General features: G+C 34.2%; 2 protein-coding genes and 1 gene segment (V, D, J or C); 2 read left to right on the top strand and 1 right to left on the bottom strand.

Annotated features, from left to right (window-relative positions):
• The first annotated feature begins 674 nt into the window (after window positions 1-674).
• On the top strand, window positions 675-19,159 carry LOC122360536 (immunoglobulin kappa light chain-like). Of its 6 annotated transcripts, none has more exons than XM_043261278.1 (7): window positions 3,085-3,147; window positions 3,230-3,532; window positions 7,894-7,897; window positions 16,038-16,081; window positions 16,772-17,110; window positions 17,999-18,088; window positions 18,764-19,159. In XM_043261278.1, exons 1-7 carry the CDS (start codon window positions 3,105-3,107, stop codon window positions 18,907-18,909), a joined length of 969 nt encoding a protein of 322 aa, XP_043117213.1. In that variant the 5' UTR covers window positions 3,085-3,104; the 3' UTR covers window positions 18,910-19,159. The 6 variants fall into 6 exon arrangements, with proteins under 6 accessions (XP_043117204.1, XP_043117185.1, XP_043117221.1 ...); XM_043261273.1 differs by having other exon boundaries at window positions 3,126-3,147; window positions 3,227-3,532; XM_043261269.1 differs by lacking the exons at window positions 3,085-3,147; window positions 3,230-3,532; window positions 7,894-7,897 and adding exons at window positions 675-837; window positions 1,169-1,477 and having other exon boundaries at window positions 16,040-16,081.
• LOC122360578 lies at window positions 8,923-10,229 on the top strand. The segment is given in 2 exon segments: window positions 8,923-9,322; window positions 9,589-10,229. Coding segments are annotated over 2 exon segments (456 nt in total).
• Window positions 19,160-19,796: 637 nt separating the features above from the next.
• On the bottom strand, window positions 19,797-27,476 carry stard3nl (STARD3 N-terminal like). The gene is made up of 9 exons (XM_043261298.1): window positions 27,350-27,476; window positions 25,232-25,498; window positions 25,004-25,081; window positions 23,379-23,456; window positions 23,117-23,170; window positions 22,912-23,029; window positions 22,677-22,775; window positions 20,765-20,820; window positions 19,797-20,679 (listed from the first exon to the last, which is right to left on the bottom strand). The coding sequence occupies exons 2-8, from the start codon at window positions 25,433-25,435 to the stop codon at window positions 20,768-20,770; spliced, it is 684 nt and encodes a 227-aa protein (XP_043117233.1). The 5' UTR covers window positions 25,436-25,498; window positions 27,350-27,476; the 3' UTR covers window positions 19,797-20,679; window positions 20,765-20,767.
• Between the last annotated feature and the right edge of the window lie 402 nt (window positions 27,477-27,878).

Raw genomic sequence — 27,878 nt, 5'->3', positions numbered from 1 at the left:
ATTTGTTGCATGTCTCTCCAAATTTTTTAAGAGATAAACAATGTCATTGTTATTATAGGCATTATGGGTATTTCAGGGTTTGTAATGTTCAGCACTGTGAAATATCACGTTTGCTTGTCATTTTTATTATATCAAGCTAAAAGATGATATTTTATATTAATACATTTTTTGTTTGTCGTAAATGTAAGATAAACGCAAAGCACAAAGATTTCTTCCATTTCAGCTAGCTGAAATAATAAAACTGCAGAAATAACAAAATAAAGTACATTTAAAAAAACCTTATACAAATTCAATGCTAATAGGCTATAATACAGATACTATAATACAGTGTGCTGACTGACTAAAATTATGAATAGATTTTAGCTTATTTGGTAATTATAACAAAAGAAATGATAACCAAATCATATTATAGTGCCATTGTTATTATTATTAATTTTATTTAAATATATATATATATTTTTTTATATACTCTTTTTATACTTATATTACTTAATTATACTACCCTTAATTATACTACCCTTTAGCAAAGGAAAAAAAAACAAGGTACTGTAGCTATTATTGAAGAAGTGTCAGCTTTATAATTTGATTTAATGGTTGTTTTAAATTACAGGAGTTAAATGAATGTTGGTTCCCGTCACCCATCATTTATTCAGACTGTTATGAAAGTTTTTGTGATAGTGATGACGACGAGATATGAGAACAGAGGAAACCACGAGGCCATTCTCATTACCTCGTGATTGGCTGATGTTGTTCATAATTCATCAATCTCCTGGAGGACAGATGTAGACATGGCACTGTCTGGAATGATAGCATTTGGGTTGCTGGTACTCTTCACAGGTGAGACTTTAGTATCAAACTGATTATTTTTTCAGAGATATTTGACTTTTAAGAAAAGTCATTTTCGCTTATTTCGTGGTATTTCGTCTCGCACGCGCGACTTGTCAGCTATATCAAAAACATGTTTAACAAAGGAGTTGTTGTATAGTGCTGTGTAAATACAGCTTACAGTCTTATCGTTTTATCTCTGTAGACTAATGTTCGATACAGAAATTACAGATACAGATTTTATGTAGTTCTTCGGTTTAATGTGATGTCAACAGGAAAAAATAAAAATAAAATGTATGTATACAGACTCAGCACATTTTAATGGTTTCTCTTGTGATTTTAGACTGTGTAAATGGACAAGTTAGGTACCCTGAACCTGTGATAGTTAAGGCAAGTACTAGAGCTGCTCCAATCACATTCGAAGTGGAGTCATCGACGCTTCAGTCCACTTCGGTCCATTTGTACAGAGCTCCACCAAAGGGAGCTATCCAACGATTGATGTATTTCACACCTGGTTCGTCAAAGGCTAATAAAGACCCCGATATCGACCGTAGAGTTTCTGCGTCGGTGAAGGGTAATAAAGTGTCACTGACTATTTCAAGACTGGAGCCCAAAGATGCTGGCTTGTATTACTGCGCCTTCTGGAGTGGAGACAGCACAGTGTTTGATGTGAGAGGAAATGAATACAAAAACCCGTTTTCATCATCAAAGAGCTTTTATTTGTAACAGCGGCAAGGAGGAGGCATTAGACGTATACTTACTGTTAACTCTAACCCCTGTAGGCTACCACAAACTCTCTTCAGCTAATTAAAGTGTGATTTTGTTTCAACGCATGATTTTACATTTTTGTTTTGTCATAATTACAAATTTGTCTTTTTTTTTTACATGAAATCTCAATTGTGTTACATTTACATTTGAGCATTTGTTACTTTTAATCTTTATATTATATTAACTATGTTGACAATTGACAAATGAACAATTTTATGTTTTGTTTTGTTTTGTTTTAAAACATGTTTTTTAATACAATACATTTAGGACATACATCTAGGCTATAGCCTCACTGCCTCTAAAATCAATAAAGTTCTATTACTAAACATTTATGGACATGGTTACAAAAAAGACAAAGGTAAAGGTTATGCTTGAAGAAGAATATGAGGCATGATGTGTGAAGAAAAATTGTGAACAGATTTTATTGTTTGATTTGTGCGTATTTATCATGAATAAAAAGCTAGCTAATTCACAGCAAGATAAATGGGCCATTTTATTTTATTAAAAGAAAAAAATCAAATTATTCACACACATACTGTACTGTATACATTAACATAAAAATATTATCATTAGACAACATTCAGATTTTACTCTTTTCAATATAAATGTGACATCTATTCTTAGAACTGTTTTTATAAACCCTATTTCCAAGTCAGTGGTGCATCAAGAGCATATTGGTGATATTTAAATAGTTGTTTGTTTAACATACAGATCTTCAACAGTGGATGGTGCTACTGATCTGTGGAAGAGGATTTTCAGCTTTAAGATGAAAAGCATATGTATTTAAGATGAGATATCATATAAATCAGTCAGGTGTAAATGCATCTGTTTCACATTTAGAAAAAAACACTGCTATTTATCAGAACTGATGTGTGTAACTGAACTATTTCTGCCTCTATCACCTTACTTAAATGACTGACGCTCATGAATGATCCCCAATCAAGTAATTGGACAGTCTTAAAATTCAGAAAACATTATAAATATATATATATATATATATATATATATATATATATATATATATATATATATATATATATATATATATATATATAGTTGTTTTTCTAGCTGTTTTGTTTTCCCCATACATTCATATCAACTTCACTATACAAGATTAATTAAAATAAGCTAAGCACTAGTAATTCACATTAATCTATCATACCATATACATTACATATACAAAACATCTATTATTATTTTTTCAACTCCCTTTTTTTTGAGACACAGTATACAATTTTTTTAAACAACCTTAAGCATTGTTATCATCATAGCATATATATAAAAAAATCTATTTGATAATTTGTCTTATCTCTCTAATGAGTTTTCTTAAGTGTTGCTATACTTTAAAGCAATTTGTAATTGAGCTCATGAACAATTTTTAGAAAATGATTTCCAAGGTAACTCAATTTCAGGAAATGACATCAGCACCCTATTTTCGAAGTTCATACAAAAGCAGTGAGAAAACCTGAAAGACAACAGTACATTAATTAGAAACATTTGTCATCAGATGAATGATGTTTTTATACATTTATATCCTCCTCTTAGAGATGCCAGGTAAGTGACATTTAGAGTTATAAGGTGATAAATTAAAAATGATTTAAATATACTGAAGTTTGTTTTTGTTTCATCAAAGCAGCAGTTCTGGGAGTGACTTTGGATCAAGGTCAAAAGGTTTTGGTTAAAGCAGAGGGCAAAACTATCTATCTGCCCTGCAAAGTGACTGGTTTGCAGAATTGGAATTATATCCATTGGTACCAAGTAAAGGATGGTGAAGCCCCATCGAGGCTACTCTATATCAGTCAAGGTGGTGATATTACTCGTGATAATAGTCAAGCAAATGACTTCACGGTGGACAAAACAAAGCTTTATGATCTAAAACTGAGCCACACTCTGAAGAGTCACACTGCAGTTTATTTCTGTGCCTACTGGGACTCAAGCAGCGGCCACAGTGACAAGATTTACTCACATCCTGAACAAAAACTAATGAACTAAATATTTTATTTTGATTGTGTATTATATATTATGATGTATATTATATGCACACTAAACACCTGCCAGATATATGCCAAAGTCCTTTTTTGCGTATTAAATTTCATTTTTATTTTGGCCTGTTTACATGCATTTTCATGAGACCTGGCTCTAACAGCAGTGTGCTGACTTTCACTTAAGTTCTGTATCATAAGTACGAATGGCTCTGCTTAAGTTCGAGAGACACGCCAGACGTACAGAACAAACATCTGATCTCTTTAAACCTCTGAATGAATGTCGTAGGCCTATCATATAAATAGAATGCACAATTTAGGCCTAGGTATTATAAAATAAGGCACAAAAAAGAGTTTTACATTATCTTTGCGACCAATTTAGCAATAGCACATGTTAAGTAAATAATCCTTATTTTTTATAAACCCTATTTCCAAGTCAGTGGTGCATCAAGAGCATATTGGTGATATTTAAATAGTTGTTTGTTTAACATACAGATCTTCAACAGTGGATGGTGCTACTGATCTGTGGAAGAGCATTTTCAGCTTTAAGATGAAAAGCATATGCATTTAAGATGAGATATCATATATATCAGTCAGGTGTAAATGCATCTGTTTCACATTTAGAAAAAAAACACTCAGGAAATCACACAAATTTATGTGTGTAACTGAACTATTTTTGCAAAACAGTGTAAAGAAGTGTACAGGTGTACAGAAAAACACAATATATTCCAATTTAATTATTGTTATTATTAAATGTTGTTAAGATTTTTATTAAAAACACCTTTAACCGTTTACCGTATTTGCAGAAGATGAAGAGTCTGCGAAAATATCTGATCTGGAGAGGGTTTTAATAATTGGGCTTTAAAATCACATGTGTTACATGTGTGTTGAGTCCCATCGTCACTCATCATATATTGTTTTAGCTTGTGTAAAAGACGAGATATGAGAACAGAGGAAACCACGAGGCCATTCTCATTACCTCGTGATTGGCTGATGTTGTTCATAATTCATCGATCTCCTGGAGGACAGATGTAGACATGGCACTGTCTGGAATGATAGCATTTGGGTTGCTGGTATTCTTCATAGGTGAGATTTTACTACTCTGTTATAATTATTAACATTTCTCAATCACAATCATTATGCGATTTTTCATTTTTAAAAGGCATTTCAATTCCACTTGTTTCGTGGTAGACTGGTTTTCTCTCGTTCGTCTCGCACAAGCAACCTGTGAGCGATCTTAAAAACATTCTAAACAGAACGTTTTTTTGTTGCATACAGACCTGCTTGTGCTAAACGTTCCTAAATATAGTTAACTCGAGCAGCGTAAAACCGGTTGGATCAGTGTAATGCGTAAATGTAAGTGTTTCATTGTAGGCCAAAACGCTCAGCTCGTTTTAATGGTTTTTGTAATGTTGGCTTTTTTTTTTTTAGACTGTCTAAATGGGCAAATTACGTATCCTAATCCTGTGATAATTAGGAGTAGTAGTAAAACTAGAACTGCTCTCATGAAATGCCAAGTGAATTCAGCGACGTATGCGTCCAGTGCTCTCCACTGGTACAGACTCAAAGATCAAGCTTTCAAAAGATTAATGTATTTCGAAGCTGGATCAAAAACAGCCGTAAAAGAACCCGATGCCTCCCCTAAAATATTTTCATCGGTGAAGGACGCGGATAAAAATAAGCAAGTAGAACTGACCCTCACTATCCCAAAACCGGACCTCGGTGATGCTGGCATATATTACTGCACGTACTGGAGTGAAGACAACACAGTGCTAGCTGTGAGAGGAAATCATTACAAAAACCTGCGCTCATCATCATAGGGCTTTTATTTGGAACAGCAATAGCAAGGAAGCATTAGATATCATTTAATTGTGTTTCAGAAGAAAAAAACTGTCTGTTGACAAAGGGCTAAAAAGTGTATTTGGCTATTAAAAGAATGTCGTTGTTTCTTTTACAAATGGACAAAAATAGTCAGCAAAAAGCATACTTGAAATATAAGAAATGATGTGTGAAGAAAAAAATAAAGGTAAATATTACGCTATGTACAGAATTAGTTATTCAAATTACAAGAGTTTTATTCAAAACATGCAAAAAATAATGTTTGATTGTGTGTAATTATGATAAATGAAATGCAAGCGAATTAACTTAATCTTACAGCCAAATTAGTGAGCCATTTTATTCATGTCCAGCTGAATGAAACAGATAAAATAAATGAATAATGATAAAAAACCTAATGCTGTTCAAATATTTAAGGCAAAATTACACTATATTCAAGTTTAATAATTGCATTGCTTTTAAAATAATTTCACAGTGGGACTTCTCTTCTCTTCTCTTCAGCATAAATAGACCTGTAATTTCTGTTTTTCAATTCTTGTTTTATTTCTGCAATTAAACTTGTTTTTACATCACTTTTAGTAGTTTGCGTTGTTTCTTTATTTATTAGTTTTGCAGCGTTGGTTTATGTTGTGTTGTTTTTGTTCAAAAATATATCTCAGCCTTTGCCTCTCTACTGTGAAAGATCCATCCACAAATAGAAAAATATAAAATAAGTTACACTTCTGACATGAGATAAAAAATGTGCATGTGCAAGATCCTTAAGCAAATAATAACGACTAATCACCATTATGGTGACTTCAGAACAATTATAGCAAACAACTACATTTCTAACAGTGGCACACATAAAGATAAATGTATAATGTGAATGCACAGTAAAACAAGAGCAGTGTTACTGTCATTATTCTGCTGTTCATTCGCAGTAATTTGTAAGAAAATGAGCCAGCATGCATTCATTTCACAATAAATTAATTGAAGATAATGCTGTTTAATCCTGTAAACAGTAAATTATTGTTTGAAGCCTAAATACCTTCCATCACTTAAAACTTCTGAGAAAATATTCTACACTGTTAATATTTTAAGGGACAGGGTATGTTTTTTTAGAAAATACTGTGGGAACAGTTTGTTTTAAAAAGATGCAGTACATTTATTTATCGTTCTGGTTTATTTAGCTAAAAAAAAGCATTTTGTTACTTTGGTCTGCATTGCAGGCTCCAGCTTTCGAAATGTGGATATCACAGATTGCTACATGATTGCCACTTAAAAAGACATCAAAAATTAGAAAAATGGTGTCTGATATAATCAACCCTTTGGGAATACATATAATAGCATTCTCGATGTATGTACTGGACTTTTTAATTTCCTTTTTGTTCAATTCTTAAAGACTGCTGTAAAATGCTGGGATCTCCACCTTTTTTGTTTCATTCATTTTCACTTTTTGTCTTTGGGATTTTGTATATACTGTAACATGGAAATGATGTAACATGATGTGGTACTGTGGCATTTAAGCCAGCGGGCAAACAATAACAACAAAAATAATAATAATAATAAATTATTGTGTAAAAAGAGTGTGAAAACAGATTATTGAATAGATCAGTTACTCAATTTAGATTGATAAAAAAGGCCTTTATTTTCAAATGTGATGATTAAAACTGTGGGATAGGAAAGACATGCTGCATGCGCGGAAACCTCCACCCCAGGAAATGACATCAGCAAACTGTATTTGAATGTCTTACAAGGCTCAAGTGTGTGCAACAGTAATACAGACTTACTACAAAAGTCTTTCTTAGCTAGATGAATGATGTTTGCATACACATATATTGTCCTTCTCTCAGAGATTTCAGGTAGGTACAGTATATTTTTAAATAAGGCTTAGATTTTTTACTTTAACAAATACAAAAAACTGTTTTGTTTAATCACAGCAGCTGTTTTCGGAGTGACTCTGAAACAAGATCAACAGATTTTGGTCAAGGCAGTGGGCAAAACTTCATATCTCCCCTGCACAGTGAGCGGTTTGCCATCTCAGAATTACATCCACTGGTACCAAAAGAGAGAGGGTGAAGCCCCATCAAGGCTCCTGTATATCAGCGCAGTCGGCAGCTTTATTCATGATACCAACACTCAACAAGCAAATGACTTCACAGTGGACAGAACACAGCTTTACAACCCAAAACTGAGCAACACGAAACTGATTCATGCTGCCGTTTACTTCTGCACCTACTGGGACTCGAACACCCACATTGAGAACATTCACACTCGTACTGAGAACTTTCATTACATTTTACTCTTCTGAATACAAATGTGACATCTATAGAGCTGTTTTCATGTGTATGTAAACCGACCTCCATTACTATTAGTACAACATGCATCCTGGAGTGTAACGCAACTTCTTTCAAATCATCTCCAATGTTTGTGATATTTGAACAGCTACTTGTGTAACATGCAGATCTCCAACAATGGATGGGGCTACTGGGCTGCAAAAGAGGATTGTTTTTCAGTAATAAGGCTTTGTCCTACTTAAATTTCTTCTAATAAGTTGCGCTGTGCTACATTTAATTAAAGACCATCCTCAATGAGACATTAAGGTGTAGAAATTATTTTTTTTAGATAATGCATTCTGATTGTTGAACAAATCAAGCCACATATTAAAAGAGCGTGGACATTTATCAGAGCACCCCCTCAGGAAATGACATCAGGGTCCTGAAGAATTTTTGGCAGTGGTTTTTGCTAAATAGTTTTAAGAAGTGTACAGGACACTTTATGAACCATATATCTTCTTACATAATCAAATGAACACAGTTGATACTGTTGTTCTCAAAATGATCCATGTTAAACTTTAAGGTGGTTAAATAAGTCAAATAAGACTAATACATTCATAAAGCATGAACCGAATCTTTGTAAATACAATATAGTGGCTGTAAAAAGCAAATTCTCACATTTTACAGAAAACATCTGATAAAATAAACTAAAACTAAACTAAAAAATGATACATGCTGGATGGTAAACATATAATACTCATGATTAATACCAGCCTGTACAAAACTTGTAGCCTATCAGTTTTTTTTTTCTAATACCACAAATTTTCTATTAACTGAAACAACTGGAAGCATTTATTGTCATATTCAAGGGAAAAGATGCAGCTTTCTGAAAATTGACAAATATCTTACATATGGGGATTATATAAGAAACTATTTTATATTGCTATACTTTCTGTATTGCTAAAAAAGTCATTTGAAATTTACTCACATCCTCATTTACTCACAAACTAGTGAATAAAGTGAACTTAAATTGTCATTTTCTCAAATATCAATTTCTTAAATTAACTTAAGATGTAGTTATAATGTAGTTATCAAAGTTGTAATTGTCTTAGGACAACTAAGACAATTATGACAACTAAGACAATACATATGACAAGTAACTTGTCATATATATGTTGTATATGCACAGGATGGCTGGATACTGGTATGTGAGCAAAAAATAAAGCATGAATGCATGAATAAAGAATCATATAAATAGATGTATACACAGTTTACACAACTACACTGTGAAACACATACTTATTGAAAGCATTTAAACAATTTTACTCTCCTGTTTACCACTGAATTTATAGTGCCACTGTGAAAGAGTCATTTTCATCGGCTCAGGAGGTTTTAATTAGGGTTCAATTGTGCTTTGAAATTACAGGTGTTAAATGATTTCCGTCACCCATTATTTATACAGATGATTTTTGTGAGTTTGTGTGAAAAACGTTCTTGTGATGGTAGCGAGATATGAGAACAGAGGAAACCACGAGGCCATTCTCATTACCTCGTGATTGGCTGATGTTGTTCATAATTCATCAATCTCCTGGAGGACAGATGTAGACATGGCACTGTCTGGAATGATAGCATTTGGGTTGCTGGTACTCTCCATAGGTGAGATTATATATATATATATATATCAGTAGTCTGTGTTTTTTCCTCTCTCTCTCTCTTTGAGGTTTGTCTCGCACAATATTTTAAACAAAACACTTTTTGCTGGCCTGCCTGAGATAGGCCTGCGTAATATGTGATCATAAACATAGGCCTACTAACATTTTATCGATGTAACTTTCGCTATGTGAAACGCTGTCGCTAAGGTTGCTATTAAAAGCGGTGATTACACAATTAGCGCATTTTAATGTTTTGTCTTATGGTTTTAGATCGTTTCAATGGACAACCCGAGCATTTATCATCGCTGGTGATTAAGGCAAGGGGTAGAACTCTTCGAATCCAATGTCGGGCGGATTCCTCGACGCACGTCATTCATTGGTACAGACTCAAAGATCAAGCTTTCCAAAGATTAATGTACTTCGAAGCAGGATCGAAAACAGCCAAAAACGATCCTGGTGTCCTCAGTAGATATTCTGGATCAGCGGATAAACTAGTGACATTAACTATCTCAACAATGGATGACAGTGATGCTGGCATGTATTACTGCGCGTACTGGAGTGCAGACAACACAGTGCTAGCTGTGAGAGGAAATCATTACAAAAACCTGCGTTCATCATCAAAACTGTTGCTAGAACAACTTCAGCGAAAAAAAGAAGAGTCTCTCTGCATCGTTTAATCGTGGTGTTGCTCAATATTTAAGTAACACATTTTAAATAATAAATGTTTAAAATGTGTACAGCGTCCCAGAAGAGCTATAATAAACACAATATTTACTAGATACTGTTTTATAGGTCTACACATTGACTGTTAACAATAAAACGGTAATTCATATCCTGATTTGTATTGCAATTAAAAGAATGTTGTTTCCCTTTTTTCGGTAGCTATATGAAGCTCACATTACCAATACTTGTCTAAAATGTAATTTATGTAGGTTATAGATTTTAAATCCAATAAATGAATGGACCTGTAAGAGAGAGAAAGGTGTCGGTGCATGCTTGAAAAGAAATTCATGATGTGTGAAGAAAATAAAATAAAAATAAAAATAAAGGTAAACACTTGAATATATTTATTCAAGTCTGTCCAAAAGTGTAAAAAATGTAGCTTGTTTGTTTGTACAAATAAAATAGCTAATTCACTTAACAACAAGCTGCTAGCTATTATATTCAAATTAAATATTTGCAAATCATATTACGTGCTTCGTCTCAGGAAATAACATTAGCAACAGTATTTGGTTGTCTTCAGAGGCTACGAGGGTAAAATTTTCAAATTTTCAACATTTTCAAATAATCTGCTATATTTATGGTATTTGAACAATTGCTTGTTTAACATGTCCAACAGGGGATGGTGCTATTGAGCTGCAAAGAGGAGCTCTAAGGCTCTATGGCTGTATGCAATTTACAAATTACTTTTAATAAATTGCATTTTACTCAATTACTTACAATAAATTGAAGATAATCCAGATGATATATCAATATCAAAGTTTTATTTTTTTAAATACTAAAGTGCTGTTTAAATTGCACCCTCGTGAAGCATGTTGACATTTATTAGAGCTCCACCTCAGGAAATGACATCAGCAAGGTGTAACTGAACAATTATCTGTAATGATTTTTGCAAAATAGTGTTAAGAAGTGTACAGGAAACTTAATGAACCACATATCATCTCACATAATCAAACAAATGATGTTCCTAAACGTGTGTACTTTTGTTCTCATGATGATCCATGGTAAGTAAACTTAAACATATTAAAATAGGTTAATAACTTAACCAACCAACTATGAATACGTAATTAACTGATTTTCTATTTATTTTATGACAGGTGTCCAAAGTTTAAGCTTAAATCAACCTAAAAAGGTCTTGGTGAAGCGAGAAGGTAGTACTGTGTCTCTTAAATGTGAGGTATCAGGCTTGGGCTCTGATAATTTTGTCCACTGGTACCATAAAAAAGATGGTGAAACGTTTAAAAGACTGCTGTACATAAGCTATTCTGGGGCTGCTACAAATGAAGAAGAAGATATTACAGCTGAAAAAAATGGAAATTCATATGACATAAAACTCAAAACAACAAAGTACGAACATGTTGGGGTGTTTTACTGCGCGAGCTGGGATGGCAGCCACAGTGAGAGAACACTCTGACGTCTGTTACATAAAGCAGGAGAGACAGTTGTGCCACAAAAGGAACTGTGCTAAAATCGAACTATTACAAACCACATGCATTACTGAGTGCTTGACAGATACTCTCTGAGAAAAGCAACAAAATAAATGTGGTTTGTTGCAGCAAATGTGATAGCAGATAGCAAAGCCACTGGTAGTTACCTCATGAAATGTAGTGGGAAAACGCAAGCCTTGTCAATGCTAACAATTTTTAAGGTTGCAGTGCAACAACTTGGCAAAAAGGGAATTGAGGAACAACAGCACACAATTCAAAGCAGAGTGGCTACACAACAACACCAGTTACTTTTATTACATATGTTATGCAGTCAATATTTTTTAGTTTTAAGTCATTATGTATTTAGTTATTGCTTTAATTGGTCTGTAAGGAGAAAGGCAGCAAACAATATAAATGAATAAAAAAGTGAGTGTTAATTAAATATCACTTTGTGTATCAAAAATGTATCACTAATGACTCACAAATAACTTTAACAACTCAGTTAGCATGAGGATAGGAAACTCAATAGCTTTGTAACTTCCTGTTTGTTGCTCACTGAAATTAAATCTGCCTTCATTACAGAGAAACAACAGAAGACTTTTTCTGCCACCATGAATGCTATGATTGCTCCTCTGATGCTTTTGTTATTCCTGTTTATTCAGTTCATATGCAAAGGTGAATATTTTATTGTGTGGCCTTTTAACTCTCTCTTTCTTAGTGTTTATCCCACATTATATGATTTTGTATTATAAAACCAGTGTTTAAAATAATCACTATTATGCATCCGACCTAATAGTCAGTAGTTTCTATGAATTATTTGTGACTTGTTTTTGTTGTTGATTTTGCAGCGGATGGAGCCGTGGCACTGCAACAGAAAATCTCACTGACCAAAGCAGTGGAAAAGTTAGCCATTATAGACTGTCAATTACATGTGAGCTGCTGGGACTACATCCACTGGTATCGGCAGAAAGATGGAGAAACGCTCAAGAGAATTCTGTATGTTAATATTAATGATGGATCTGCAAAAAATGATGCTGGTTTTGAATCCATAAAATCAGAAAAGAAAACATCAAATCATTTTGTTTTGAAAATCACAAAGCTGAAAAAAGAGCACTCAGCGATGTATTACTGTGCATGCTGGGTCTCAGGCAGCACAGTGAGTCTAAAAACTGAAGCTATGCACAAAAAACACATCCCTTTCTCCAAAAATAAAAACAGATGATAAAATAAATGGAGCAATTCCAAGAGTGTCCTTGCAGTTTCAGTGCTAAGGACCTAATTATGACATTTTAAAACATTTGCTTCTATAAGAACTGCATTTTCTGCATTTTTTTCACTACATAGATACTACAGAACAATCAGCATATTGCCCTGAATGGTTAACCAGAATCTTTAAAAAAAAATTCACAGATTGAAATTCCTTTTTTCCACTAAATATTTTGTCAGATTTTAATGTCACATGTTTTATATATTTTGCAGTGATTCCTCTATCTGTTAGAATAAACAATATGATATGACACATATGACTGTGGTTCTGAAATAAGCGTTTATCTATGGTCAGTGAAAAATAATGAAATATGCGATGACGAAAGGAAAAATACTATTAAAATGCATTTTAAAAAACAAGAAATGCAGTCTTTACATTTATGTTCGATTTAAACATTTTCGAGTTAAAATAAAATTTGTACAATTTAAATAAAAAACTTTTTCTTAGGCTTACTCCGTTTGAGCAGCTGCTCCTTTGTCATACAAATGTACTGACTTGACCCAAGAGAGAAAGGCTTGTATCACATTTATGTCGTAAGCCTCAATACAAACTCACGAGGACAGGAAACTTAATAGCAAAGCAACTTCCTGCTTGCTGCTCAAAGAAATGAATTCCACTGCCACCCCTGATCAAAGTCAAAGGCTTGCTAGTCTTATATCTGCTATTATGAGTCTTCAGCTACAATTAACCTTTTTGCTGGTTATTCTCATTATAAGTAAAAGTAAGTGTTTTTTTTTTTTTTTTTTACGTGTGGTCATTTTATCATTATATCATTGCCCTGTTTTACCTTAAATGCTTTTTACCCAGAAAAGGTTAGTGTTAATATTCTTTCATAATTATCGTATCTTACACATGCTGTATATATTTATAGTGGACGGAGCCAGCGAGCTGCAACAGAAAATCTCACTGACCAAAGCAGTTGAAAAATTAGCTATTATTGACTGTCAATTCAATTTACGCTGCTGGTACTACATCCACTGGTATCAGCAGAAAGATGGAGAAACGCTGAAAAGAATTCTGTATGCTGATATTAATGATGGATCCACAAAAGAGAATAAGGCTGGTCATGAGTTCAAATCAGAAAAGAAAGCATCAAATCATTTTGCTTTGAAAATCACAAAGGTGAAAAAAGAGCACTCAGCGATGTATTACTGTGCATGCTGGGACTACAACAGTAGATACCACAGTAAATATAAATACTGAGGCTTTGCACAAAAACTGCAGGGTTCCTGTTTTGATCAGAAACCACAAACCTTTCCCTGAACTTTATACAAACATAAATTTACTACTGTAGCTCAAACAGTTGAGCATGGTGCTAACAGCTAAAGGTTATGGGTTTGACTCTGAACTTGAATGCAGTGTAAACTGTGACTGACGAATGCAAAAATAAAGAATGCCACCAGATTCAGTTTACTATTTTTAAAAAGGGGCTCTGAGTCTGAGCTATTATCCTAAACACGAACCTTAAAATAGCCCCCCATATGTTACGGGTTCTGATGCTGTTCTGTTCAGAAGAAGGGGTTCTGGTGTGGTTCTGCACCTGCCTGATGCCCTCATAATGTGGTGAAAAACATCAGTAGAGGTTTGTCCGGGCTTTGAAAAGGTGCATGCCTTGCTGGTGAAATGAAATTTTGCACATATAAAGAAAGATGTGTTTTAAATTAGTGGACAGAATTTACATACACCGGTGGTCAAATGTTTGTAATAATCAAAATGTGTAATGTTGCTGTGTGTTCACCAAGACTGCATTTATGCATGTATTTATATACCATTTAAAATATCTGTTTTCTATTTTAATCTCTGATGGCAAAACCAAGGAATTGTCAGCATCCATTACTTCAGTCGTCAGTGTCCCATGATGCTTCAGAAATCATTCTAATACGGCGGTTTGCTGAAAATACAGCTTTGCTATTATAGGACAAAAAAAATGTATTTGTACACGTTCAAATAAACTGTTCACAATAGTATATATTTCAAAGTTACAAGTTTTACTGCTTTTTTTTTTAATCAAATGCAGCCTCATTTATATGCAAATGTAATTAACATTCATAGATTAGTACCAAAGCACAAGATGTAGAATCTGTCACATCTGAATCATGAAGCACAAAATAAACTCAGATTAGCATGAAGGCCGGAAACTTAATATGATAAACCTCCCATATGACCTGCCCTCATGCCAGAATGAAGACAGAAGCTCTCCAGACGCTCTCTGCCACCATGAGTCTTCAAATACAGTTGTGTTTTTTGTTTCTTATTTACTTTTTAAATAAAGGTGAGTTTTCTCCTTTTTTTCAACCTTAATTTTAATTTTCAAGTTCAAAAATTAACTTCACATTTATGTTGGTTATGATATCCTATTTAAAGTGCAACATGCTGCTTTTATGACAAGTGTGTTATTTTGTTGCAGTGAACGGAGATGGGAAGCTGGTGCAGAAAATCTCATTGACTAAATCTGTGGGGAAGACAGTTGTTATAGACTGTCATTTTCCTTCAGACTGCATTAGCTACATTCACTGGTACCAACTAAAAGAGGGACAAAATCAAACCTTAAGAAGAATATTATATTCACAAATTACAGGTGGAGCTGCAAGCAATGACGCTGGTTTTGAATCATTTAAAATAGATAGGAAACAATCAAATTTGGCTCTGAAAATAACTGAACTGAAAAAAGAGCATTCGGCAACGTATTACTGTGCATGTTGGGTCTCAGGCGGCACAGTGGTTATAAATATTAGCACCTCGTACAAAAAAACCCTGGCAGGCTTCCTGATTATTTCTGAAACCACAAGCCTCAAGTTTTTGTATGACCTAAAAACATCTGCTAAACACTTAATTTAAAGTAGAGGGGGTAGGGATATGCTATTCCTGAGCACTTGGGAAAGAAGGACAAGGTTTAAAATGGATTAGTGATTAAATTTAGGACAAGCGTGCTGTTGAAAAAACTGTAAGCTGTTGCATTCAATGAATAGGTAGAATTTAGCTACTCAGATAAGGCCTTCGCTTAACTGAATATTAACATTTTTACTAAAAGGGTCTCCTTGGCCACAGTTCTTAGCTTGTTGACTAGTGAGAGTTGAAAGACTTGTAAATAAACCATTGTAGCCCTACTGCTAACTGTGTGATATGACACGGCACAGAACATAATTGCTGGATTTGTTCAATGCAGAATTGCAGAATAGTGTTATAGCAGAATCAAGATTAATATTCTTTTTTTTTAATAATATTTTAAGGGATACAGGGATATTCTACAACAAGAAGCAACAACACAAGCTGTAACTTTTTGTTCAAGAACAAATGACTGTGGGAAACAGGAAAGTCTTCGGTTCGGGTACAAGACTTTATGTGACAGGTATGTAAAATTTCATATAATTAAGGTATTCCAGGCCGATTTTTAAGCATTGTAAATTTAATTTCACAGTAATTACTTGTGACCGAGCTTGAGACAGAGAGAGGAGTAGCTAGAATAGCAAATATTTAAAATAAATTAACCGATATAATTCTAAGCCTGTATGGCTTTATTCTATGGATCACAAAAGAAGATATTTTGATAAAAGTGTTGTTATGTCTATACTGTGAAAAAAAAAGGGTTTCAGCGTTGTTTTGGATCCCACTGGCTTTCATTGTACAAAAAAAAACTGTGGAAACATTCTTTAAAATACCTAAATTGTAATCTAAAGAAGAATAAAGTCGTAAAGATTTTGAACGTCATGAGGGACATGACAGAATTTACAATTTTGTGTGAACCGTCCCTTTAAAAATAATGTAGACCATCAGGAAGAGAAGTCTAAATCAACTGTACCAAGCCAGTAGGTTTTTCATTATTCAGAAGTATTTGTGATAGACTTAATCTGAGTGGGCTACTGGATCAAAAAATTTGGGTCCGGAACACGGCTGATTGTAACCGGTAGGAAAGAGTGTCAGAATTTCTATAAATTATATAATTTCTAAGTAAAACCTTTGCCAAGCTACTTCTTTTTGCTTTTTTGCTCAGTTGCTCAATAATGACTGAATATGTGCTTCAATATGTGTTTCTTCTAAGAGCCAGGGAAAGACAAGTTCACGGCGCCAACGTTATCTGGGTACCTACCATCAAAAAAAGACAAAAACAAAAAAGACAAAAACGGCAAGCAAACAATGTTATGCCATGCTAGTGGCATGTTCCCTGACTTGGTGAGATTTGAATGGAAAAAAAAAGATGCAGATCAATGGACGGCTGTATCAGAAGGAGATGTTGTGGAGCAGAGGAATGAAAAACCAGAGGTCACTGTGACAAGTATGTTGATTGTGGATAAAGACAAAGCCCAAAATGACAACTACAAATGCACTGTTATCCATGAGGGAAACACCGATGGAACCAAATCTCTGGAAATGAAGGAAGGTAATTTGAAGAAACCTCACTTAACTACAGTCAAATGTGATTAATGATACAGAGAACTTTCATTACAAACAATTATTTTATATGTATGAAAACATCATTAAACCCTTCATTAAATTAAAGAATTAATAAAGATTTCTTTACATATTTTTGTTGTAATAAAAAACATTAAAGACATATGGGTTAACATATGGATAACTTTTACAGTGAACTGTACAAATTGTATGACATTCTGAAAAAAAAAAACTAAAATACTAATACCTACATATATATATTTTATTATTTTTTTCTTTGAATGTCATACAACTTCTTCTTCTTCAACTTCTTATTCCAATAAAAATATCTACTTCCAGTTTTAATCAAATCTTAATTAATTCTTTTATATATATATATATATATATATATATATATATATATATATATATATATATATATATATATATATATATATATATATATGTTTAATATAAACAAATTTCGGGAGGAGCACGCACTGATAATTAACGCGGCTGGCTTCTCGTTTCCTAATCACGCAATTATCCAACCAGAGCAAGAGAAGCCTACTATAAATTCGCACAAGCTTCTTACCTCGATATCTCGTTTCCGAGCATCCCTCCACCACCCCAATCTCCATTCCTCCTAGTTCTACTATCCCCTCTCGGGGGGCACTCAGGGATCGGGTCGGACACCGAGTCCTATCCGCTATACGGACAAGAGGAAAAACTCTGGACTCGGTAGTCCACCTAGTTCCGAGCCCTCTCCCTGACAGCTCGCCAAACACGCTTACTTTTTACCGTTACTATGATTAATTATACGTAAGGGCGAACTCGTGAAATATATGTGTGTGTGTGTGTGTACATAGATGTTTGTAACTGTAATGTTCTATTTTAGAAAGCAGTGAGCCGGCACAGAATCCTGAACAGAACGCAATTACCCCATGTCCAACAAGCACTGAGGTGCCCAAGGAAATGCAAAAATCAGGTAAATAAATAAAAATTCATATATAAATATATACATTTGAAAAAGATATTTGGAAGGACTTGTAACTAATCTTTGAAAAATTTCCAAGCCAACATTTATAGCCTCCATGCACTTTTGCCTATATTCATTTGTACATTCTTTTTGGTTCATAACGTAATTTAACTGATTATTAATAAAATCATAATAGAGTCAATGAACTATTCTGATCAAACTGATCCTGTGTGTCTTTATTGTTAAACTGGGTAACACTTTACAATAAGGTGTTATTTCTTCACATTAGGTAATTGTAACTAACATGAACAAACAATGAACAATACATTTATTACAGTATTTTTTCATTTTTGTTGATGTTAATAAAAATACTGTTGTTCATTAATTCACAGTGCATTAAGCGCTGCTATCAAGTGCAACTAGTGATTTTAATAATGCATTAGTAAATGCTGAAATTAACAAACTAAGATTAATAAATGCTGAAGTATTGTTCTGTCTTAGTATATGGTAACTAATGTAGTTAACTAATGTTAAATAATGAGCCTTATTATGCAGTGTTACCTTTTATTGACCAAGAGACCAAAAACAAGAGTAAAGAAATTATGTAAAACATTTAATTAAAACATTTATCAAAAATTTTCATTTATCAAAAATGTAAAGCACTGTGTTTTTTATTTATTACAGGAGATTCGGAGCAAATGCCAAGCATGTTCCTGTTTATCTATGCATACCGTGTCTTGCTCTTGAAGAACGCTTTATTTTTTTGCGTCGTGTCCATATTTCTATTGAAGAGGAAAGCTGCAAGAAAAGACAAAAGCTCAGAGACTTAATCCACAAAAAGGGAACATTTCGCAAACTAAAGAACAGACGCATATCTGCAGCAATATCATCCCTGCTTGAATGCATGGCTTTTAAATACGTTGTAGATCTGCTTTGCACAATTTATTTTTGCATCTTTGGAAAGTTATGTTTTCGTTTTCATAAATGTATAATGCAACCAAATTTCAACTCTTTTGTTTTCGCATTGTACCGTTTTTGCTGCATTCTCAGAATTTGTTCAATAAAATCTACACTTTTTCATTTACGAATAACTGGAGTCTTTTTATAAACTATGATTGTATAAGATCTTAAAAATAAAATGACGTTATTCTACAAAAATATTATTACATTCTCCCAGACATTGTCAGTAAACCAAAATACAATACAGTATGTAACAGCTAAGTGTTTATTTAGGTGCAAATAATATATAACTTATAAATATAAATAACCTTGACTATTATATTTGCTAAATTGCTGCCTAAAATGTACTATTGTACAATTAAAAAAGTACTAAGACTTTGCACATTTATGTAGTGTAATGTGATCGTGAACAATAATAACAAAGTGATCCGTTTTAATTTATTAATTAAGTTTAAAGATCAAAACCCCACACACGTGAAAACATGAGGATGCTGATTGAAACTGCTGCGGTAGGAAAATGTGGTAGGGTATATACACACACCGCAGGCGGAGGCGCGTATACTGGAAAGACAACATGCAGCAGTTCAACCACAGCACGATTGGCTGATAATTTATTAGCGGCTGTCTTGCTCATCTAAGCTGTTATTTGTGGGTGAGAAGGCTGCACTATCCGTGAGAGCACAAACTGACTCTCAGCTGGGGTTTCCGCTCCCCGCGCTTTCAAGCTGTAAAAAAAAAACTCACGCAGAAAGACGCATTACATAAAAACACCAATCGTTTTAATGCACGCCGAAAGAAGAATTACAATCTGCCATCATCCTGCGCACTCGAGGCTTTGCCATAGTTGCAGAAATGATTCTGGTCCCGGACCTGCACCAGATACGTAAGCCCTTATTCAGTAAGCGCGGCAAAAGCAAACTCAACAGAAAGCCGATTTATTTCACTTAATTACGATGGTTTAAGAATGCTAACTGAAGAGGAACCGAAACAAACTTTAAAAAACATATTACACGTCCATGCGTCGTTACGAGCCGTGGTCATTTAAGTGCGTTTCATGCAAAACTAGTCGAGTCCTTTAATTTGCAAGTACATCAAGCCTAACCTATCATCTCTCTCCGTTCAGATTGGTAGAAAAAGCATTAAAAAAAAGACGACGGAAAGAAAAAACATGACATTTTCGCACACAGATGAGTGGCAGTGCAGACCTGAGACTATACTGCTTTTCACATTTAGGTCAACTCCGGTGCTGTACGTGAGATCAGAGGCATAACAGTGTTAATACACATATGGAGATTATAGCTTAACGTGAGACGGCAGTCGTTTTGTTACATGGAAGCATCTGAAGATCATAAATGTGGCGTTCAACACTGATATCATTTGATGATCAAAATACACATTAAAATCCTTCATTTTTCAGTTTCAGTACATAAACTATTTTTTTTAAGACACAAAAAAATCGATTGCACTAAGAGCTTGAGTGGGCATTGAGAGACAAATAAACATAATGCTGAGCACGGCGATGGTGGATTTAAGGCAGGGTGACTCTGGTTCTGGTCACCCGTCTACAAAAACCCATGTTAAGACATGTGGCCCGAGGTCGAGCGGAGCTGGAAGAGTCGAATCAGTTTAATCTGGAGTTCCTAATGAAAAAAGCAAAATAGATTATTTAGATGAATTCAACTAAGGAAGAAAAACATTTAATAAAATGAGCATTAGTATTGATACCTGCTAGATGATGGGCTTCTCAAGATCATGTTTATCATCAAGGTCTTCATCGGAGTCTACAGAAGCAAAAGATCATTTTTAGTGTGATTAACAACAAAACATGAATGCACAATGGTTTTATGAATGCACTAGGTAAGTAATATTTGTAAAATGCACATTTCCAATTTTCTCATTTTAATAAAGTGCACATCATTTTGTGGTCTGTGATGTTTTCCTAACCAACTAAGCAAATGAAAACTGATACATGAACTAATACAATAAAACACTATAAAAAGTTCTTGCAAAAAAAAAAAAAAAGAAAAGAAATATATATACACTATATAGTACACTATATATTTTACACACACACATTATACACTTAAATATACTTACTCCAATGTTATTCACTTATGGATATATAACTAAACTAAAGCACATAAATGCACAGGGTAATGCAAAGTCATATGCGATCATTTATCATAAATGCATAAAACACAAATGGACAGATACAGTAATGCCAAAAAGAGTGCAGTTGCCTACAATAGACACTGCTGATTTATCTATCAGGTTCAAAGAATGAAAACAAAAGTAAATGGTCAAACTTTATTTATTAACAACTATTAACTATGACTTTTGTCTCAATTAACTGCTTTTAAACAGTAAAAAAGTTTAGGTATTTGTAGGATTAGAAAATGTGTAATAAGTTCATGCAGAATATGTGCTTTATATGTACTAATAAACAGCCAATAAGCCAGTTAGTATGCATTTTAACATATAATACTGAGGACTAAAGAACTAAAAATAAAATGTTACCAACAAACCAAATCTAGCTAAAGCAAATAAACTAAACTTAACAATCAAACTAGAAATAAGTCAGCAAATCTAGAGAGATACTTCTTTTTTTAGGATTCTTATTTGATTTTGTTTGTAAGATTATAAATGCCTTTTAGTCAACTCTTTCCCCAAATTGTGAAGATTAAATTATACATGCTGTATATGTATGTATATATAGAAATAGATATAGATAATAGATAAAAGATAATGTTAGTGTATGAATGTTTTTCTACTCGTGGTGTGTTTCACAGCTTTGTTTCCGGCGCATGCAGTGTGAGAAAAGAAAAATACTGACGGATCTTCATAGTGACTGCAAAAAAATATACTTGTTTTTCTTGAACATTGATATAGCAACAGATTTTGTGTAACTATTAATCATAAAAGTTTGTTTTGTTTAAAAATCTCAGAAATATATGAGGCAAAGGGGTAAAAAACAAAGGTTACTATTTTCTGGTAATTGTGATAAATTTTGTTCAATAAGTATACTGTTTATTGTCAAAATGCAAGAATCAAAACTTAAAAAAAAAAAGATTCCAAAAGCTTTAAAGGGGACCCCATAATAATGTGATATAGCTTTCAGTAGTAACAGTAAAAAAAATATATATATATATATATATATTATTGATGTTGTTTTTTTTGTTTTGTTTTGTTTTGTTTTGTTTTTTTTAAAATGATGGACACCTCAAAGCTGGACACTCAGCTTAATATATGATTTTGACCATCCAGAAAAAAACTATTTGTGTGTAAAATCATAATGAAGCAAAATATACAATTTATTAATAGGAATATTAATATTTTCCCAAGGCACTTTAACGCAGCTGCAACACCTCCAAATACAATTTTCCTTGAATATCTCTAGCACTCACAGCAGTGCACCTGAGCTCTGACAGGGGCATTTCCTGAAAGATTAATGTTGTTCAAACGTGCTTTATCTCACGCATGTAACCGTGACACGTGTTTTTTAACAAACTATAATAAAATCAGAAAAGCAAGTTATTACAACTATTAAAACACACGACTTTAGATTTCCACGTGGCCCATTTTCAGGAACCATCTTCACGTTTGTTCAGCAAGAACCGAACAGTTAGTGAGTTATTACCTGCCATGGACTCAGGAGGAGAGTAGAACTGGCCGTCTGGAGCGGGTCCCGGGTGTAAAAGAGGTTCTCGATCCAGCGCATTCTGCACGGAAAGATACCCTGCCACACAGCACACACACGTCAGCTACATAACGCACGAGCAAATCACAATCTCCGTACGTTATAACTACGTCCACTGGCCTTTACTGATCACAGTTACGATTACTTTTTTAACATTTAGATATTAAAATCTCACTGATTTCATCCCCGGCCTCCTGGGGCAGGACTTTGAAGTCCAGCAGCCACGTCTCTATCCACGCCAGAATAAAGGAGATAATGGGTAACAAATACCCAAAAGCTCCCTGTGAAAGAAGCTAGACAACAACAGAAGGTTATTTTGGTCACAGCATTAATAAATGAATAACGTGAAGAAGAAAATTTAATAGAAAAGCATCTCATACCTTTGATAAAACTACTTTGACTATTAAGAAACCAGTTGTGATTGCTGTAGTTATCTGTAATGAAGAAATGTAGAGATGCGATGGTCGTTATATTAACCTATGGGTCTTTTAAACCCATATAAATGCACGTTCAAGCAACGTTAAGTCGAACTGTTTTGAGCTAGCAACTTTAAAACCATAAAGGAAAAATAGAGAGAGTTATTAATGAGTAAAGCAACAGTGCCTTCTGGTGGAGGATGGAGGGACATGGATAGTCTCTTACCGCAATGGCCCACCAGTGGCGCAGCTTACAAACCGCATAGGCCAGAATCAAAGCCGTGAAGCGGAACACAGCCAAGAGCTGAGGACAGAAACATTCACACAATAACATTAGATTTTGCTTCCGTATAAACAACATATACAGCACGCACAGTTTATACATTAAACTTATCAAACGTGACAGTAAAGGCATTCATGATGTTACAAAAGATTTACATTTAATATGTTTAAATGTTTACATTCAATATATTACATTCAAAAGTATATCAGGGCTTCCAGCTAAGCAGCCGTTTCTTGACCACTGAAGAAAGGATCATGTTAAGACTTGATTACATTTCAGCGTTGCAGGAATTTACAGGAATCAATGTCAATATAATTTCTTAAATATATAAAAGCAGAAAACATTTTAAATTGCAATACCTTTTTACAATATCACTGGATTTCAAACGGTAGTGTTACATGCATCAAACTTTCAGAACTTGCTCATCAGCCTTTCTTAAATGATTTGTTACTTTAAAACATCAGTTTAAAGAATGCAGCGAGGTAGCATTTTAAAAATGGCATTACTGTGTATTAACATAAATCTGGGCCAAACAGAAGCTTAAAGGGCAAAGTCTAGTTATTTCCCAAACACAAAGTAATAAGAACCATGCTTTTTATTCCCCCCAGCAGCACACTAAGGCAGGAAGTCTCATGTTTAAACAATTAAAAATAAAGTTTTTAACAATCATTTCAAAACAACTGCATGTGTATATCACGGATACAAGCCATTTTATATGTATGCGACCCCTAGAAAGAAGGCTTAAATAGTTCAATTAGATCACCATGTGCTCACCATTAAGTCTTTCCAAACCTCTAAGGCTTTCCTACTTTCTTAAATAGTTAAATAAGGCTTAGCTTCATAAAATCACAGTTAAACCTCTGATGTCTAACAGACTATTTCAACAATGCCCTTACTACCTTTCTAGGCCTTAAACGTGTGTTGCTGTCTATGAAGGGTCAGCTCTCAGATTTCATCAAAAATATCTAAATTTGTGTTCTGAAGATGAACGAAGGTCTCACAGGTTTGGTTTGGAATGACACGAAGGTGAGGAATTAATTACAGAATTGTCATTTTTGTGTGAACTGTCCCATTTACATATGTTTGTGCTGTTGATTTGTACGAAAATACGCAGCAATAAATTTTTTTTCTAAGGCACATTTTAAAAAGAAACTACTTGAAGGCTTAATTTAAGCCCTGTCTGTAACACCAGGCCTATGTTTTCCTGGACAGAAACTGTGTGGTTTGAAAGAGCGTAAGTGAGGTGTTAAGTGAGAAGAGTCATCTTTGAAAAGGGAACCGTTGGATGGACTGGCCCTAAAAAATTTTAACCACAAGCAGTTTCATCAGAATACACACCTTTAAATGCTGGTGATTTCCCTGCTAAAGCACCGAAATGTAATGTATCCCATAAAAAGCAGGTCCTGTTTACTTGTGCACACATCTATTCGATATGCAATAAGTTAGGGATTCCCAAACGTTTTTTGTCAGCCAAATCCGTCTGATCTAAAATATATACTTGAAAACACTTAATCAAATAACAAGCTAGTATTTCAGACACAGAGGGTGTTGTATACGTCAGTACTTACAAAAATGTCAAAAAACGATTCGTGGTAATCATACTCCAACACCTCTTTTTTGAGGTGCTCCTTTATACCTCCATTGACCTGGATAGAGACAAACAGCAACAAAAAAATCCTCATGTGTGCTTCAGATAAAATGACATGCCACTAAATCAATCCACATATATTTAAAAGACGTCAAAAACTTTACATTATTAATAATGTATCTGATGGAAATGCATGACCGCAACATACATTGAGCTCAATGATCCACAGCAAGGTGATGAACAAAAGGTCAAAGGTCACAAACAAGCAGAAGGTTCTTCGGACATCAGAGATGCACTTCTGTTCTCCCCCTTCATAGGACTCGATACGAGCAGAAATGGGCGTTGAGTTAATGTTGACCACAGCCCCTGTAGTGGCCCGTGAACCCACACTGCCGCTGCACTGGCTGTCCATGACTCGTCCGCTCCATTCACACTCACTCTTCTGGAAAGTCAGACTCGGCGGTCATGCCTAGTTCTGAAATCACACACAAAGTGGAGGCATTTTGCACAGCGATCAAAGGTTTATAGTTATTACTGTCATTTGTTTAGGACTTTGTGACGTCTTTCAATCAGCAAACCCACTGAACATCCTGCAACTAAGTGGATATATTTATAAAACACACAGCCACGCTCACGCAAAGAGAGAAGGGATGAAACATTAACACCAGTGACAGAGAGCAACTTGGGTCACAGATATATTAAAAAAAAAAAAAAAAAAAAAAAAAAAATCACATGCATTTCATCCAAAGGGGAATTGATTTTTAACAATTATGTTTTTCCAAAATATTTTAAAGGCACACATACAGAGTTGTGATATTGTTGACTGAGGGCACATGCTTTTGTTGACACCACCAGTCTGTATTATTTCTTATTTTTAAATAACTGTGAATTCTTCAAAAATCAATTACCTATGACTCTTCAAGAAATGTCCACCCATCAGAGAAATTAAATGCAAAGAACACTTTATTTGGAAATAATAGTTAAATGTTGTTTCCGCATACACAATTAACATCTTTATATCGATATTTTATATGTATCTGTTTTTTTTTAATTTCATTATATAATTTGAAAATGTAATTCTTATCTTCATTAAAGCTGACATCTAATTTTTGCATCGAAGTTTGTAATGTTGTAATTATCATAGTTGGTTGGTTCATGGCTTATAACACTTTAACATAGTCCTATGTGGAAAAATGAATTGGAAAAATACTTCAGAACCAATGCTGCCGAAAATGTTAGACATCTTTGAGATACTGAATTCTGATTGGTCAAACGAGGCCTTCAGTTGTAAAACCTTCTGGCCATAACAACGATTAATAACTGACCACTTGGTTCAAGAAAAGCTGATGTTCTGTTACACTCTGAACTCAAATTAATATGACGTGCCTGCGTATTATTTATTGGTGAATATAATGTAAATCGTGAAGAAAAGTCAACAATGTTTCAACTCGTTTCACATCACGACACATGAGAATTACAAAAAACAACAAATCTTAAAATACATCAGTTTTGGGGACAACTGCAAGGACTGCTGTGGTAAGAGAAGAGTGAATAGCAACTAGGCATGAAAATGTAGTCAAGCCAGTCTTATCAGGAACATTAGCAGGAAGTACCCAAATAAACATTTTTATATAAGAGGCAAAAGTTTAAGAGAACAGCAACTGTCTGTTTGGTTGTTGGGACAACTTCCTCTTACTGATGTCATTTACCAAAAAGCACGAGCACAGGAATTCTCATGCCTTGTGAGCTGCATTGTTTGCATACCGCTGTGTAAGACAGACCTGACTGCGCTAACCATTTGCTTCCCCACAAAAGACATGTACATGGAAAGTGATCCAACTTCATGCCGTGCTTCCTAACGCTTTAGATTACCTTTATTGACAATATAATTAATATGGGAATGCGACTTCATTGCTGGCTCAACTACAAACCTGGCCTAGTTCCTTTTATAATAAGGAAAATGAAAGTGTACAGCACGCCCGACTCACGCCATTTGTGCTGTTTTGTGTTTATGTTCTTAAGTGGTTCATTCAGAGTTCTGCCAAAGAAATCTGCATGCTATGGGCTAACGTTAGCATGATGATAATACAGCAGTATAAGAGAAAAAGCAGCGCAAAATTTGAAACGGTGTGATAATTACACATCACATATGTCTGTCAGGGTAACTAAAACGGCAACGAGCGAAATATACAAAAAACACACTTATAATGTCTGTTAAAACAATCTATCCGGTTGCATCGGGTCAACTTACAGAACAGAACAAATGTTAATTTCTTTTAGCATCGGTTTATCAAAATTTACGTGAGCTACCGATCGCGTCGCTTACCTTGCTGGGAAGTCCTATAAAAGCACGCCTTGTATTATAAAACAACTGACAGGGCAGTGAGGATCTACCTGTCGCTAAAAATTCCGCACCATCTGATGACTTTCGTTTCAATCATACAGGAAACGCGTGTGTTGTTTTGGAAAGGGAATTCTGGGGTATGTAGTACATTTTAGTCAGAAAGCAAACTCCGCTGCCGTTCATTCATTATACTCAGTTCTAACCGTTCACTACATTTATAACAAACTATAACAATAACAGACCTAGTGGAATATAATATAGATCTACGTTTTTTTTCAAACGCATGTCCTAAAGGTAAAAATTTAATTTAAATTCCATTGAATTAGAAAGAACAAATGATGCTTACAAATCAAACAGAGCTCCTCTCAGAATGAACTTTTGACTTTTGAAGGTTACTGTAGTTCAACACATTAATTGTGTCCGAATATTTTGTGTATTAATTTTAAACAATATAGCCTACATTATCCAATGATAATTTCATTGTTCTTTTTGCGAAATGGTAGATTTGATG

This window comes from Puntigrus tetrazona, chromosome 2 (genome assembly GCF_018831695.1).
Source record: "Puntigrus tetrazona isolate hp1 chromosome 2, ASM1883169v1, whole genome shotgun sequence".
Classification (NCBI taxonomy): domain Eukaryota; kingdom Metazoa; phylum Chordata; class Actinopteri; order Cypriniformes; family Cyprinidae; genus Puntigrus; species Puntigrus tetrazona.
The sequence above is the reverse complement of the archived record's forward strand: the minus strand, read 5'-3'. Positions and strand labels throughout refer to the sequence as shown.

Bases quoted from the DNA above. Each gene is read 5' to 3' on its own strand.
- stard3nl (XM_043261298.1), bottom strand. From the start codon at position 25,435: ATGGACAGCCAGTGCAGCGGCAGTGTGGGTTCACGGGCCACTACAGGG. The intron at 22,776-22,911 runs GTGAGATTTTAA...GCTGTGTGGCAG, and splicing joins GGAGGCCGGGGATGAAATCA to GGTATCTTTCCGTGCAGAAT. The intron at 20,821-22,676 runs GTAATAACTCAC...TTGCTTCTGTAG, and splicing joins TCCTCCTGAGTCCATGGCAG to ACTCCGATGAAGACCTTGAT.
- LOC122360536 (XM_043261250.1), top strand. From the start codon at position 789: ATGGCACTGTCTGGAATGATAGCATTTGGGTTGCTGGTACTCTTCACA. The intron at 16,082-16,771 runs GTATGTAAAATT...GTTTCTTCTAAG, and splicing joins TACAAGACTTTATGTGACAG to AGCCAGGGAAAGACAAGTTC. The intron at 18,089-18,763 runs GTAAATAAATAA...TATTTATTACAG, and splicing joins CAAGGAAATGCAAAAATCAG to GAGATTCGGAGCAAATGCCA.